General features: G+C 45.9%; 1 protein-coding gene across 2 annotated transcripts; it reads right to left on the bottom strand.

Annotated features, from left to right (window-relative positions):
* Positions 1 to 1,131: 1,131 nt before the first annotated feature.
* LOC131502896 (uncharacterized) lies at positions 1,132 to 7,846 on the bottom strand. 2 transcript variants are annotated; one of them, XM_058714073.1, is made up of 5 exons: positions 7,733 to 7,846; positions 5,723 to 5,776; positions 2,971 to 3,118; positions 1,993 to 2,138; positions 1,132 to 1,671 (listed from the first exon to the last, which is right to left on the bottom strand). In XM_058714073.1, the coding sequence occupies exons 2-5, from the start codon at positions 5,747 to 5,749 to the stop codon at positions 1,261 to 1,263; spliced, it is 732 nt and encodes a 243-aa protein (XP_058570056.1). In that variant the 5' UTR covers positions 5,750 to 5,776; positions 7,733 to 7,846; the 3' UTR covers positions 1,132 to 1,260. The 2 variants fall into 2 exon arrangements, with proteins under 2 accessions (XP_058570056.1, XP_058570057.1); XM_058714074.1 differs by having other exon boundaries at positions 1,993 to 2,126.
* Positions 7,847 to 16,759: the final 8,913 nt, after the last annotated feature.

Here is a 16,759-nt window from a genome sequence, read left to right as displayed (position 1 = left end):
ATTTCAGGGAAATTCCCAGTCTTCTCTGGACTGATGTGGACTCCATATTTCCACTTTGGTGGAACAATAAAAACATGGCATCTGCTCCTCTGAGTTAAGGTTTTCAATTAGGTTTTCCTTCTCTGCCTTCTACTGGCACCTTGCCTCTTATGCCTTTCCCCTACCCCTGCTGTTTCTGCACCAGCTTGGGTGTGGTCTATGTAACTGGTTCCTATACCCTCCTCAGTACCTCATCACCATTGGCTCCTCCTCCCATCCTCAAGGTCTGTAATGCCTGAAGTTCCAAAACCTCCCACAAAAGACCACCAGAGTCATAAGTCAAAGCCAAGCGGCAAGGGTCGTTTATTGCAGGTTCGAACCTGGTCCTCTGTGCACTCGTCGCCGGTGACGCAAGAGGCCACGATCAGGGTTGGTACAGCATTTTTATAGACAGAGACAAATAGCACAGGGGAGGTTTCAAATTATGAGGGGCCTGATTAGTTGATTTTAAAGTAAGGACATTTGTTGTTCTCTGATTGGGCGTCCTTTGTCTGTCTTTTGGCGGGAAGGCTTTGTCCGTTACTTGTGGCGGGAGGAAAAAGGGGGAAGGGGGAAGGGGGAAGGGGGAAGGGGGAAGGGGGAAGGGGGAAGGGGAGGAATGTGTTGAGCAAGCAGGTTTACAGAAGCGAGAAATGCCGGTTAGTTTATGTACAATCACTCATTTCATTACATATCAGACTACATTTAGGAAGTTTTACAACCCATTCTACTACACAGCGGGTTACATTCAGGAAAGGCCTCACAATGCTCGTAGCAAACAGCAAGCAAAACAGACTTCTCAGCAATTGTATTTCTTATCAAAGATCTATAATAAGCAGAAAAGAGGACCTAGCTTTAAACTAAGGCAGGGTTGTCATTTGGATTGTTCCTTTCATTCCCCCCTTTTCCTTGTGCCTAAAGAGCCAATTTTGGATCTTCAGTTTTCTATTTGTAATGTCTCGAGCTGTTGGTATTGAGTTCATAAGACCATTAATTGTACAGCATTGAACCTGTCTTGGACAAAATTAATAATTTTGTTTATGATGTAGAGGCCTAACGTGAGAGCGAGAAGTAGAATGGCCAGAGACCCGAGTAAAGTGGAGAGCAGGGTAGTATTATAGACTTCCTGGGTTTCTAAATTAGAAACCTCCCAAGTTAAAGTATAGGGTATATGGGGGTTGCCTGCAATACTTATCAGTCCATAGGAGGTGAACAGGAGCACGATAATGAGTGTTCCTCCGATCATTGTGGGTCCAGAGCTGCAGCAACAGTCTTGGTATGGGACACCCAGGCCTTTGGTCTCAGCCGGTTTTCGGGGTCAGGTTTTCGACGCAGAGTCAATTTTAAAGGATGGGTCTTACTCTGGTCAACCGTCCAGGCAGTGTTGGCTTCTGGCACGAAGTCTTCTCGAACCGCAAAGGGATCAGCTGGTCGGGTGTGGGTGTAATGGATCCAGGTAGCAATCCCGTCGACTTTGAGAGCAGTGGGTGTGGTTAGGATCACAATGTAGGGTCCCTTCCACCGTGGTTGGAGGGTCTCTTGCTTGTGTCTCCGCACATATGCCCAATCTCCGGGTCGGTAGTGATGCGGCTCAGGAGGGGGCCCGTTCTCATAAATGGCTCTCAATCTGGGCCAAACTTCCTGGTGGGTGTGCTGGAGTTCCCTCAGGGAAATAAGAAGTTTATGATCATCAAATTCAGTTAACACATTAGACTGTAGGTTGGGAATTATAGGAGGGGGTATTCCATACATGATTTTAAAGGGGGCTAATCCCAGTTTGTAAGGGGAGTTCCGCACCCTGAACAGAGTGTAGGGGAGTAAGACTACCCAGTTAGCGCCAGTCTCCATGGTCAACTTGGTTAGGGTCTCTTTTAGGGTTCTATTCATTCTTTCTACCTGTCCTGAGCTTTGGGGTCTATATGCACAATGTAGTTTTCAATCGGCCCCAATAAACTGCGCTATCCCTTGTATTACCTTTGAAATGAATGCTGGCCCGTTGTCTGATCCTATTAGGGTAGGGAATCCGTACCTGGGCATGATGTCTTCCAACATTTTCTTTGCTACTACCTGCGGAGTCTCATGCTTGGTGGGGAAGGCCTCTGTCCATCCTGAAAAGGTATCTATAAACACTAACAAATATTTGTATCCATATTTTCCAGGCTTTAGCTCGGTGAAGTCTACTTCCCAATAGGCTCCCGGCCTGGTTCCGTGGGTTCTGGAGCCAGGGTTTTTCCCGTGGTTGGTGGCGTTAGTTGGCAAGCTTTACAGCTAGTAACTATCTGCTCAATTTTTGTCCTGGAGTCTTTAATGGTGATCCTAGCATGTCTCATTAAGTCTTGCATTTTTCTTGTGCCCATATGAGTGGCTCGGTGCATCTTGGATAAGACTTTATTTCCCATTTCTTCTGGGAGGATTATGCTACAGTCTGCTGCTCTCCACCATCCGTTAAGGCACTGAGTCATAGGCAATTTTTGGATCCAGTTTAGGTCTTCTTTAGGGTAGGTGGGACTTTCTGGTAAACTAGCTGAACCGGGGTCTGGTAGGGTGGTCATTAAAGCACAGTCCACCTGTAAGGCCGCCTCTCGGGCCACCTGGTCAGCCAAATTATTTCCTCTGGCCACCGGTGTGACCAGTTTTTGGTGGCCTGGGCAATGTATGATGGCTAGTCGTTTAGGCAGCCAGAGTGCCTTTAAAAGAGTCAATATTTCTTCTTTGTTTTTGATAGTTTTCCCCTCTGCAGTTAACAGTCCCCTCTCTCTGTATATAGCTCCATGTATGTGGGCCGTAGCAAAAGCATATCTGCTATTGGTATACACGTTTAGTCTCTTGTCTTTTCCCAATTTCAGTGCCTTGGTTAAGGCCACAAGTTCAGCCTGTTGGGCAGAGGTGCCAGCTGGCAAAGGCTCTGCCCAAACAATCTCAGTTTCAGTTGTGACTGCTGCCCCCGCATACCTTTGACCCTGATGTACAAAGCTGCTGCCGTCAGTGAACCAGGTAACCTCGGCGTCTGGTAGCGGATGATCCTGTAAATCTTCCCGAACTCCATGAACCTGTGCCAATATCTCAGCGCAGTCATGGAGGGGGGTATCCAAGTCCGGGTCTGGCAACAGGGAGGCAGGGTTTAGTGTTCGGGGTGGAGCATAAATGATTCTGAGGGGATTTAATAATAGTCCCTGGTAGTGAACCAGTTGGGCGTTACTTATCCATCGGTCAGGAGGTTGTTTGAGGACTCCCTCGATGGCATGAGGGGTTGTAACATGTAACTCTTGTCCCATAGTTAACTTACCAGCATCCTTTACCATTAGAGCTGTAGCAGAGATCATACGGAGGCAAGGGGGCCAGCCAGCCGCTACTGGGTCTAGTCTTTTTGAAAGATAGGCAATGGGCCTGGGCCATGGACCAAGGAGTTGCATCAGCACTGCTTTGGCTACCCCCTTATTTTCATCTATGAAGAGATGAAAGGGTTTGGAGACATCGGGGAGCCCTAAGGCTGGCGCCAACAACAGGGCGAGTTTAATTTGCTGGAAAGCCTGCTCAGTTTTCTCTGTCCACTCATAGGGCGCCTGTTCTCGGGTGACCAGGTAAAGAGGCTTAGCTATCTCGGCGAACCGAGGTATCCACAAGCGGCAGAACCCGGCCAATCCCAGGAATTCTCTTACTGTCTTCATGTTGTGGGTCGGGGGATGTGGAGGACGGTTTCCTTCCGTGCATCAGTGAGCCATCGTTGGCCTTCTCTTTTTTTTCAACTTTTTTTTTTTTTTTAATTTACTTTTGGGACAGAGAGAGACAGAGCATGAACGGGGGAGGGGCAGAGAGAGAGGGAGACACAGAATCGGAAACAGGCTCCAGGCTCCGAGCCATCAGCCCAGAGCCTGACGCGGGGCTCGAACCCACAGACCGCGAGATCGTGACCTGGCTGAAGTCGGACGCTTAACCGACTGCGCCACCCAGGCGCCCCAATCGTTGGCTTTCTCTTAACAGATACCCCAAGTAGGTTACCTCGGATCTGCATATTTGGGCTTTCTTTGCTGAAGCCCGGTACCCCAGGGCACCAAGTGTCCGGAGGAGATTTTTGGTGCCTTGCAAGCAAGCTTCGGCAGTCTCAGCGGCGATTAAAAGATCGTCAACGTACTGCAAGAGAGTCACTCTGGGGTTTTGATTCTGGTACTCACCCAGATCCTCGTCAAGTGCCTCATTGAACAAGGTAGGTGAGTTTTTAAATCCTTGGGGGAGCCAGGTCCAGGTGAGTTGTCCATTTATGCCCCTCTCAGGGTCGGACCACTCGAAGGCGAAGAGCTCTTGGTTTTTGGGGGCCAGAGGCAGGCTGAAAAAAGCATCTTTTAAATCAAAGACAGTATACCATTGTCTTTCTGTGCTGAGGGCACTTAGGAGGGTATAGGGGTTGGGTACTGTTGGGTGTATGTCCATGACTCGGCGGTTAACTTCTCTCAGATCTTGTACTGGACGGTAGTCCGCACTGTTAGGTTTTCGTACAGGCAGCAGGGGGTGTTCCAGGCTGAATGGCAGGGACGCAAGATGCCTAAGTCTAGGAGGCGATGGATATGTGGCGTGATGCCATTTCTGGCCTCCATTGACATCGGGTATTGTCGGACCCGAACTGGATCTGCCCCGGTTTCAGCTCTATGAATAGAGCTGGGCGATGTTTAGCCAACCCCATACCCCCGGTTTTAGCCCATGCTTCTGGAAACTGCTGGAGCCGGGGCTCTATGTTTTGACTTTGTGAGGGTGGCCCCTGATGGAGTCGATATTTATCTTCTAATCTTAGAGTAAGTATGGTAATGGGTTGGTTGTGAGGGCCAGTCACTAGGGGGCCCCCTGGTGTAAAATGAATCTTGGCCCCCATTTTAGTGAGTAAGTCTCTTCCTAATAAGGGGCATGGGCTGTCGGGGATGACTAGGAAGGAATGGGTGACCTTTCCATTTCCTAGGTCCACAGTCCTCTGGGTGGTCCAGGGATATTTTTTTATTCTGGTAGCCCCTTGGACCCAGGAAGATTTTTCAGAAATTTTTTCATGGGGTCTGATCAAGACCGAATGTTGTGCCCCTGTGTCGACTAGGAACTGAACTGGGTTCCCCTCCACTTGTAGCGTTACCCTAGGTTCAGGGAGGGGATCCGAACCCCGTCCCCCCTTCAACTTGAGTGAAGAGGGCGGGTGTGGTTTTTGGCTGCCACGGTTTTTGATCATGATGTGGCTTTTTCTTTTTAGGGCATTCTCGGGTACAATGGCCTTTTTCTTTGCAATAGGCACATTGGTCCTTATCTAGGGGCTTTTGTTTATCCAGGGGCTTTTGGACAACAGTGGCCAGGACTTTGGTCATGTTCTCGGTGGCTTTAAGTTGCCTGTCCTCTGGAGTCTCTTTATTATTATAGACACACTGGGCAATGCGGAGTAAGTCCTGAATCTGTTTTCCCTCCAGGTCCTCTAGTTTCTGGAGTTTCTTTTTAATATCAGTAGCTGCCTGATTTACAAAGGCCATTACAACAGCAGCTTGATTTTCGGGGGCCTCAGGGTTCATGGGGGTATACTGTCTGAAGGTTTTCATTAATCTTTTTAAATAAGCGGCAGGGCTCTCTGTCTTACCTTGTATTACTGAATACACTTTTGCCAAATTAGTGGGCTTGCGTGCAGCAGCCCAGAGACCCGCCATTAGAGTCTGGAGATAAATGTGCAGCCGTCCCCTACCTTCTGCCGTGTTGTAGTCCCAGCCATCCTGTGAGGGTCGGGTCAAGGGAAAAGCTGCATTAATGAGATCAAGGTTAGCAGTGGGTTGGCCGTCATCTCCAGGAACCAGCTTTTTTGCTTCCGATTGAATTCTTTCTCGCTCCTCGGTGGTGAACAGGATTCGGAGGAGCTGCTGACAATCATCCTAGGTGGGTTGGTGGGTAAACATAACGCTGTCTAAGAGACTTATTAAATCTTTAGGGTTGTCAGAAAATCGGGCATTCTGGGTTTTCCAGTTATATAGGTCACTGGTAGAGAAGGGCCAGTATTGAAGTCGGGGGTTCTCCGTATCATCGGGAGGCCCTATTTCCCGTAAGGGTAAAGCTACGGTGGAGTCAGGAAAGCAGAGTCCTGGCTCATGTGGGGTCCGCCTACAGGTACGTCCAGCCGACCTTTGGACTTCGCCCCCACTAGGCATGGGCGCGGGTTGAGCCTCCCTATTCTCTAGTTCTCCTATGGGCTGGGCTACGGGAGGCTCTGCCGGCACAGCAGGGATAGGGGCAGCTTGCGGAGTAAGAGGAGGAACCTGGTAAGGGGGAGGGTCAAGGGAAAGTAAACCTTGGCTGTCGGGGAGAACAGGGGGTGCAGTTGGAGTTGGCGGCTTGGGAGGGTTGATAGGTTTAGCCGCTAGGATTTGGCATGACTCTGCTATTAAGGAAGAGGCCATCCAAGGAGATGGGTTTTCTACTAAATCTTGCCACACCAGAATATAGGGAATCTGATCCGAGTTACCTTCTTTCCCTGGTAGGAAAATTTTTTGATTTTACTTTAAGGACCACAGGGAGGCAGAAGGTTCCCTCTGTAGGCCAATTGACCCCAAAGGTGGGCCATTCAGAGTGGCAATAGGTGATCAACTTCCTTTTGCGAATGTCTAGGCTTAAGTTGTGTCCTCTAGCTTTTACATCCTTGAAGTTGGCGAGAAGGAGGGAGAGAGGGGTGCTCTGCATTTGGCCCATGTTATGATTCTGAGGAAGAGGAGAAGAGAAGGGGGCGGCACGGAGGGGGCCCTGAAGCGGCTGAAATCAGCGGTGGAGTTCACACAGGCGACCTCCGAGGGTGAGACCCCTGGCAGCCTGGCTGGGCCCCGGGCGGAGGGGCGGGAGGGAAAGCCGCAGGCAGCTGAGGAAGGAGGAAAGAGGAATAAAGGATGGAATGATTAATTCTGATCAGCCGAAAAAACACTTAATTCCAATAAAACATCCGACGCACGAAAGAAAAACAAGAGCCAACAAGAATCTCTGACAGTGGTTCCAACTTTCTGGGGCCGTCTCGGCCAGCCCAACAGAAAGGGTTATGGCTAGGACGGCGGTTATTACAAGGGCCCAGGGGTGACAATACATTTAGACTGACATAGAAGCACTCGCGTACTCGCCTGTCCGCGTCCCTCGCGGGAACTTAGGTGCCTCTTAGCATGGGCGGGCAGGTATAAACCCCCTGAATTTTGACCGCCTTAAGCCGTATGAGGATCACCGCGGAAATCGGGTTAAAGCCCACTCGAATCCCGTAGCTTATGCCGTGGGACTACACATAGGGTAAGTCAGGCACGTGCCCCTGACTCCCAACAATCATTCCAGTCGATTTAACAGACAGACACACAGACACACATCACATCAAAATACGGGTAACAATTGGCATGCCTAGATGGTTTTTTCTTTTAGACGCCTGGAGACATTTCTTAGCACTCTGGAAGTTCATAAAGAAAATGAAAGTATTTAGTTTGCAGGCGCGTTGGGCGTGAGCAGCCCACAGAAAAGAATCCTGATGGGCCAAAAAGGCCCCCCGATGGACCAAGAAGGTCCCCTGATGGGCCAAGAAGGCCCCCAGATGTCAGTGGACATCTCCAACTGACCCCGGCCGGGTGCCCTATAGCGCGTCCGCCAGGGTCACACCAGCTTCCAGACAGAACCGGTTCTCCAGAGAAGAAACACAGATCAGAGAGAAAAGGAAGAACGTTAGAGCCGGCTTACTTACCGATCGGAATCAGATATGACCCGTTGACCAGGAGTCTGGTGGGCTCGGGGGAGATCTCGGTGGGACCTCCAAATGTAATGCCTGAAGTTCCAAAACCTCCCACAAAAGACCACCAGAGTCATAAGTCAAAGCCAAGCGGCAAGGGTCGTTTATTGCAGGTTCGAACCTGGTCCTCTGCGCACTCGTCGCCGGTGACGCAAGAGGCCACGATCAGGGTTGGTACAGCATTTTTATAGACAGAGACAAATAGCACAGGGGAGGTTTCAAATTATGAGGGGCCTGATTAGTTGACTTTAAAGTAAGGACATTTGTTGTTCTCTGATTGGGCGTCCTTTGTCTGTCTTTTGGCGGGAAGGCTTTGTCCGTTACTTGTGGCGGGAGGAAAAAGGGGGAAGGGGGAAGGGGGAAGGGGGAAGGGGGAAGGGGGAAGGGGGAAGGGGGAAGGGGAGGAATGTGTTGAGCAAGCAGGTTTACAGAAGCGAGAAATGCCGGTTAGTTTATGTACAATCACTCATTTCATTACATATCAGACTACATTTAGGAAGTTTTACAACCCATTCTACTACACAGCGGGTTACATTCAGGAAAGGCCTCACAATGCTCGTAGCAAACAGCAAGCAAAACAGACTTCTCAGCAATTGTATTTCTTATCAAAGATCTATAATAAGCAGAAAAGAGGACCTAGCTTTAAACTAAGGCAGGGCTGTCATTTGGATTGTTCCTTTCAGGTCAAGGAGTAAAGTGCACCCCCTTGGACATCTAGGTATTTTCCAAATAGAATGAGTTGCTAAAGCTTTGACTACTGACATGGGTTTGTGTTTTTAACTTCTTACTGCAGAGAAATTAAGGCTATTTGGACCTATTGGAAAACATGCTTCGTACTTAATTGGTTCATAAATTTACCATCTAAAAAAATTCTGGTGTAAACACCTCTCAGTTGGTTACTAAGTCCTCAATTGGAGACTAAGGTTTCCTAAGAGTTAAAATTCTGCTAAGTGTACTTAAGACTGATGGAAATAAGGAAAGCAACCCTGTATGTAGGAAAGTAGGAGGTATGTAAGAAAGATATAAGGAATGGAAGTACATTTTTGTTGAGGGTAGATGAAAGTAATTTTGTCCTAAATGAGACTGGCTATTTGGAGAGAAATGGCTTTGGGACGAAGTTTGAAGGCAAAGGAAAGTTGTAGAAGGTTCATGAAGGGAAATCTTTGGAAAGGAATTTTATGTGTGCTCAGGATGGACTAAGGTTGAGATGAATGGAATTTAAGGTTGAAATTCTGCTTTTCTCTCTGCTCAAATAAAAAAGTTTCCTTGGACTGTTGATCTGCCCTTGATAAGAATGCAAACAAAGCCTTGTCTTCTGGGCAAACCAAAGTTTTAGGTTTGATCTTTATCAGGTCTTTGATTACTTAGTTAAAACTTCTCAATGTTAAAGGAGCTAGGTTTTGGTAACAACTATATAATGCTATATATACATTCACCTTTAGGTTCTTTTATTGCCACCTTGGTTGAATAAATAAAGTTTTAAGATTTGTAATGATCTGTAATCCTATTTAGGATGTACTTATAACTTCCTAAGGGTTTAACAAACTTCCCAGGATTTAAATGGTAAATGAAGTCTTTTTTGACCAATTAGGCCCTTTTATTTGGGATGCTAAGTTACTTGGAAAGGCACTGTCGTGCAATGGTAACCCTTAGGTTGTATTGCACAGGTAAATGTTGTAACTGCCCAAATATATATGCAATTCCAAAAGTTTTAATGTTTTGGTATAAGGTCATCACTTATATTCTGATTATGTGTCACAGTGTTATGTGTCACAGAAATAACCAGATTTCTTTGTCAATTGCATCATAATAAACTCTCATCAGATCTTTAACGATGCCTGTTTCTGAGATTTTTGTCATATATAATTGTTCTTATTCTCTCACAAAACGTGTTTCTTCTTCAAGGAGATTTATAAAAAAGGACTTTGGGGACAAATACAGGCATACGACATCTTTAAGATTATACTAAAATGGGTAAGAATTTCCAGAACTAAAAAGCTGCATTCAAATGGAACAAGAATTAGGAACATGGGATTAAATGAACTGAGGAAGATTATAGTTTTGTGATTCTTGTTGAAAATATTGCTGGTTCTCTAATGTTTGCTCTTCCAGATTAAGGAAAATTTCTCTTAAGATATCTATGATATACAGAAATGTCATAAAGTATTCATTTATACCCTGAAGCATTTATCTTTTCTCTCTGTATAACTCCCCTGAAATTCAAAACCTCTCAGTGAGTATTCTTTCTCTGATGGCAATTACAATTGTTTGTATAAGTTCAATAAGAATCTGTTCATCTTGTAACAGGTCCCCATTGGAAATACTGGTTATTTTACCAAGGCTTTGACTGGAATGTCATATTTGAGAGTGACATTCATAGACTCAGATGTGACCAGACAGCTTTGAGGAACTAAGGTTGGCTTTATGAAACACGGAACCATAAAGCCCCTTGGAAATGTTGGCCTGATACTTTGCTTACACAGTTCCCAGCAGCCTCACCAGGTGAGTGAATAAGGGCACTTCCTGGCAGGTGCAGGAACCTCAGGATATCTTGGGGACCTCATGAAGAGGAGTTCGCCCCATTCTACAGGTATTGCAGGCCTGTCTGATGGCAAGTATTTGTCTTGACTTCTGGCCTGAAGAGGCTACTAAAAGTTCAACCCAGAGATTCCTTATAAAATGTTCCAGCAAAGCAAACTTTAAAAGATCCTCATGATCAATCGCTATTCTTGCTGAGTTTATGTGAATAGTTAGGCCAGGTTTGTTAAGACTGGACTTGTTCTACAAATGCATTGGTCTCAATTTGGCTATCTCTGGAAAGGGGGGTTTTTAGGGAGAAAAACTATGTTTCAACAATGCACCATTGTGGATGTTAAATTCTGTTATGATTGTCTTTAAATGTTTGTTGTTTGCCTAAACTAGACAACTTGAGGTAAACTTCAGAAAAATTGTCACAGTATTTCATGTATAGACAATCTTCTGTGCTTGTTATTCTGTGGGGTAATAATAAGACCCCATGGACATATGATTATTTCAACAAACAGGATGGATCTCTAAATATGCAAACCATATCTTCCCTAAACCTGATCTGACAGTTACCAGAAACCCGCCCCTTTTGAAGACTTGGAGGTGGACTTTACAGATATACAACCAATTAGAGGATTCAGTTTCAGGTATCACCCCATGGGTCCATCACTCCAGAGTTAAGAAGACCAAGTCAGAGGAACCCTCAACATGGCGAAGTGATCCAGATCAAGTCAACCTGCTTAAAGTGACCCTCAAAAAGACACTGGCCCCTGAGCTCTCTAGCCCTGCTCCAGCCACACCCCAGAAGCTGGCTGGCCTGTGCATGACAAAAGCTTAAGGAATCAACGTGTGGGCCAAGCCCAGGGGTTCGGATGCAACTCTGCCAGCCCTTCCCCCTTACTGGTGTCAGAGTTCTGATCTTGCTTCTTGCTGTTGGGCTAATAGAGACTGCATCAACAAACTGGACATGGAACGGAATGCAGACTCCCTGGTTACCTTACAAAGCCAAATAAACTCCCTGGAAGCAGTGTCTCTCCAAAATAGGTGAGCCCTCGACCTCCTCACTTCAGAAAAAGGAGGGACTTGTATCTTTCTGGGGGGAGGAATGTTGCTATTTTGTAAACCAATCAGGAATAGTCAGGACTAAGGTTGAGGAACTCAAGGAAAGAATTCAACATAGACAACAAGAAAATATCAGTCAATGGAGAGGATGGGATCTCACAGACTGGGCATCCTGGCTCCTTGCCCTGGCAGAGCCCTGCCTTTCCATAATTTTACTTGTGACCATCGGCCCCTGTATGCTAAATACCCTGGTACGTTTTATTGAAAACACTGTTGCTTGCCAAACTGCAGCACGTATCTTAGTCCTCCGAGGGTACCAACCCCTAGAGCTAAAAAGTGGTGCCTAATAAAAGATTTTTTAAAAAGCATCAAAAGGGAGAATGTTGGGAAAATGAATAAAGTTTTACACCATAAGATGGCCGACGGGACTAACACAAGCTCTGGTCTCTAGCTTGGAGACCCCTCTTCCAGGTTCTTCTTGCCCTATTTGCCAAGCACGCGCCCACGCGTGCGTCAAGCCCCCCACAGATATGGAAGCTGGCAACTATAAATTACCCTTCCCACTTGCATTTGGCGCTGAGATCTTTGGAGAAACGGTCTCCTCTGAGCCCGCCAGTGTTAAATAAATCTCCAATCCACTGAGATCTCCACCTCCGAGGGCCACTTGATTTTTCTGCCAGCGTTCCAGCCTGGTTCCCTAACAAAACAATGTTGTCAACTAAGGCATTGCCTTCAACAATGGGCCCAGGAAGGGACGGATGGGAGCAAATGTGAATGAAAAAGAGCAGGGAGGTGTGAGGGAGTAGAGCTAATTGAATAATTTGGAGGAGTATAGCAAAGGCATGGTTGGGAGGGAGGTGAAGAATATGAAAAGGGAAATTTTCCATTAAATGCACTGCATATTGAGAGTCAAAAACAATGTTTAAAGGCTGGGAAAAGTTTCTATTCCTAATAATATGGCTCGTAATTCTAAACGCTGGGTGGAGCTGGATCCAGTAAAAGAAATATGTTTCCTGTTATCCCCAACTCTCCAAAGGCAAGAAGCCTTGTGAGTTTTTCCTGAGGCATCTATAAACACTATGAGGGCATTCTTAATAGATTGTTTTGGCATGACTCCCTCAGGAAAGATGTTGATCTCCTGGTGAATCTTAAACCAAGGGTCAGAGGAGAGTCCAAAACAATATTGCCCACATAGTCTGTGAGAGCCAGCGGCAGATCGAGAGAATGAGGGATGGCCTTGTCAAAGAAAGTGCTGCGAGTTGGCGAGTGGATGTTTACAGGGACCTAACAACGCCCAGCATCTCCAACATCCCTTTTGGATTAATTGTGCTATGTTGAATATGAGTGGGGTGAGAGTACTTTTAAGACTTATGGGGGTAAAACCAAGGAGGAAGATGGTGGCGTAGGAGGACGCTGGGCTCACCTCGTCCTGCTGATCACTTAGATTCCACCCACATCTGCCTAAATAACCCAGAAAACCACCAGAAGACAAGCAGTACGGACTCTCCAGAGCCAAGCGTAGACGAGAGGCCCACAGAAGAGGGTAGGAAGGGCGGAGAGGTGGTGTGCTCTACACCCACTGGCAGCAGGGAGCTGGGGCGGTGGAGCGGCAGCCTGCCAGGCCAGGCCAAGCCCCTGAATTTGGCTTGCAAAATGCGGAGGGGCTGGACTCCGTGAGTTCTGACAGCCAGCAGGACTTAACATCTGGAATGTTATAAGTCAACAGCTCTGCTCGGAGAGTGGGAGGGCTAGAGGACAATGGGAGGGAGAGTTGTTGAGCCCTGGAAGACAGAGTTCAGCTCGGTGGGGGACAAAGGCACTGGCCAGTGCCATCTCCCTCGCCCATCCCCCAGCCAAAATCCCAAAGGGAACCAGTTCCTGTCACAGAACTTGCTTGCACCGTGCAAACACCCAATGCTGTGCTTCTGTGGATCCATCCCTCCGACGGGTCTGCCTGCCCCCCTCCCAGTGCTGCAAGGCCCCTCCTGCAGGGGACCACTGATGGCAAAACGAGCTAAGCTTGCCCCTCCCGCTCCTGTGCACCTTGTGGATCCACCCCGGCTAATATGCCAGATCCCATAGAAGCAGCACTAAAAGGCTGGCAGTGTGCAAGTAGCCCAGACAGGGGCCACACTACTCCATGGTGAGTCCCGCTCCTGGGAGAGGGGAAGATAAGGTACACACCAGTCTGACTGTGGCCCCAGTGGTGGGCTGGGGGCAGACATCAGGTCTGACTGCAGCCCCGCCCACCAACACAAGTTAGTCCAGACAGCACAGGGGAAGTGCCCTGCAGTTCTGCGCCACCCCAGGGACTACCCAAAATGTCAAAATGGAAGAATTCTCCTCAAAAGAAACTCCAGCAAGTAGCGACAGCTAACGAATTGATCAAAAATGATTTAAGCAAAATAACGGAACATGATTTTATATAATAGTCATAAAATTAATCGCTGGGCTTGGAAAAAGTATAGAGGACAGCAGAGAATCTATTGTTACAGAGATCAAGGGACTAAGAAACAGTCAGGAGGAGCTAAAAAATGCTATAAATGAGCTGCAAAATAAAATGGAGGCGACCACAGCTCAGATTGAAGAGGCAGAGGAGAGAATAGGTGTATTAGAAGATAAAATTATTAAAAAGAGGAAGCGGAGAAAAAGAGAGATAAAAAAAATCCAGGAGTATGAGGGGACAATTAGAGAACTAAGTGATGCAATCAAACGTAACAATATCCGTATAATGGGGATTCCAGAAGAGGAAGAGAGAAAGGGGCTGAAGGTGTACGTGAACAAATCACAGCTGACAACTTACCTGATCTGGGGAAGGAAAAAGGCATTGAAATCCAAGAGGCACAGAGAACTCCCTTCAGACGTAACTTGAATCGATCTTCTGCGTGACATATCAGAGTGAATCTGGCAAAATAGAAGGATAGAGAAAATTCTGAAAGCAGCTACGGATAAACAGGCTCTAACTTACAAAGGGAGACCCAAAAGAGTAGTGGCAGACCTATCTACTGAAACTTGGCAGGCCAGAAAGGAATGGCAGGAAATCTTCAATGTGTGAACAGAAAAACTATGCAGCGAGAATCCTTTATCCAGCAAGTCTGTCATTCAGAATAGAAGGAGAGATAAAGGTCTTCCCAAACAAAAACTGAAGGAATACATCACCACTAAACCAGCCCTACAAGAGATTCGAAGGGGGATTCTGTGAGTGAAATGTTGCAAGGACCCCAAAGTACCAGAGACATCACGACAAGCATGAAACCTACAGACATCACAATGACTCTAAACCCATATCTTCCTATAATAACATTGAATGTAAATTGACTAAATGCGCCAACCAAAAGACATAGGGTATCAGAATGGATAAAAAACAAAACAAAACAAAACAAAACAAAAAACAAGACCCATCTATTTGCTATCTACAAGAGACTCATTTTATACCTGAGGCCACCTTCAGATTGAAAGTGAGGGGATGGGAAAACTATCATGCTACTGGAAGTCACAAGAAAGCTGCAGTAGCCATACTTATATCAGACAAACTAGACTTTAAATTAAAGGCTCTAACAAGAGATGAAGAAGGGCATTATATAATAATTATAGAGTCTATCCCTCAGGAAGAGCTAACAATTATAAATGTCTATGTGACATTGTCTATGCTGAAAACTATAGAAAGCTTATGAAGGAAATTGAAGAAGATATAATGAAATGGAAAAAACATTCCATGCTCATGGATTGGAAGAATAAATATTGTTAAAATGTCAATACTACCCAAAGCTATCTACACATTCAATGCAATCCCAATCAAAATTGCACCAGCATTCTTCTCCAAGCTATAACAAGCAATCCTAAAATTTGTATGGAACCACAAAAGACCCCGAATAGCCAAAGTAATATTGAAGATGAAGACCAAAGCAGGAGGCATCACAATCCCAGACTTTAGCTTCTACTACAAAGCTATAATCATCAAGACAGCATGGTATTGGCACAAAAACAAACACATAGACCAATGGAAGAGAATAGAGACTCTAGAATTGGGCCCACAAAAGTATGGCCAACTAATCTTTGAGAAAGCAGGAAAGAATAGCCAATGGAAAAAAGACAGTCTTTTTAACAAATGGTGCTGGGAGCACTGGACAGCAACATGCAGAAGGATGAAACTAGACTACTTTCTTACACCATTCACAAAAATAAACTCAAAATGGATAAAGCACCTGAATGTGAGACAGGAAACCATCAAAACCCTAGAGGAGGAAGCAGGAGAAAACCTCTCTGTCCTCAGCCGCAGCAATTTCTTACTTGACACATCCCCAAAGGCAAGAGAATTAAAAGCAAAAATGAACTATTGGGACCTCATGGAGATAAAAAGCTTCTGCACAGCCAAGGAAACAATCAACCAACCTAAAAGGCAACCAATGGAATGGGAAAAGATATATGCAAATGACATATCGGACAAAGGACTAGTATCCAAAAATCTATAAAGAAATCACCAAAGTCCACACCTGAAAAAACAAATAATCCAGTGAAGAAATGGGAAAAAGACATGAATAGACACTTCTCTAAAGAAGACATCCAGATGGCCAACAGGCACATGAAAAGATGCTCAACATCGCTCTTCATCAGGGAAATACAAATCAAAACCACACTCAGATATCACCTCACACCAGAGTGGCTAAAATGAACAAATCAGGAGACTATAGATGCTGGTGAGGATGTGGAGAAACGGGAACTCTCTTGCACTGTTGTTGGGAAAGCAAACTGGTGCAGCCGCTCTGGAAAACAGTGTGGAGGTTCCTCAAAAAATTAAAAAATAGCTCTTCCCTATGACCCAGCAATAGCACTGCTAGGAATTTGCCCAAGGGATACAGGAGTGCTGATGCACAGGGGCACTTGTACCCCAATGTGTATAGTAACACTTTCAACAATAGCCCAATTATGGAAAGAGCCTAAATGTCCACCAACTGATGAATGGATAAAGAAATTTTGGTTTATATACACAATGGAATACTACGTGGCAATGAGAAAGAATGAAATATGGCCTTTTGTAGCCATATGGATGGAAGTGGAGAGTGTCATGCTAAGTAATAAGTCATACAGAGAAAGACAGATACCATACGTTTTCACTCTTATGTGGATCCTGAGAAACTTAACACGAGGACATGGGGGAGGGGAAGGGAAAAAAAAGGTTAGAGAGGGAGGGAGCCAAATCATAAGAGACTCTTAAAAACTGAGAGCAATCTGAGGGTTGATGGGGGGGTGGGAGGGAGGGGAGGTTGGGTTATGGGTATTGAGGAGGGCACCTGTTGGGATGAGCACTGGGTGTTGTATGGAAACCAAGTTGACAATAAATTTCATATTAAAAAACAATAAAAAAATAATATCAAAACCAAAAGAAAAAAAAAG

The sequence above is a fragment of the Neofelis nebulosa genome, chromosome X (assembly GCF_028018385.1).
Source record: "Neofelis nebulosa isolate mNeoNeb1 chromosome X, mNeoNeb1.pri, whole genome shotgun sequence".
Lineage (NCBI taxonomy): Eukaryota > Metazoa > Chordata > Mammalia > Carnivora > Felidae > Neofelis > Neofelis nebulosa.
Note: the sequence above shows the minus strand (reverse complement) of the source record. Positions and strands in the feature narration are given on the sequence as shown.

Excerpts from the sequence above, each read along its gene's own strand:
- LOC131502896 (XM_058714073.1), bottom strand. The coding sequence starts at position 5,749 with ATGGCTGGGACTACAACACGGCAGAAG. Across the intron at positions 3,119-5,722 it reads GGACTACAACACGGCAGAAG|ACCCGGACTTGGATACCCCC; the intron begins GTAGGGGACGGC and ends CCCTGTTGCCAG. Across the intron at positions 2,139-2,970 it reads TTTGTACATCAGGGTCAAAG|ATACCTTTTCAGGATGGACA; the intron begins GTATGCGGGGGC and ends TAGTGTTTATAG.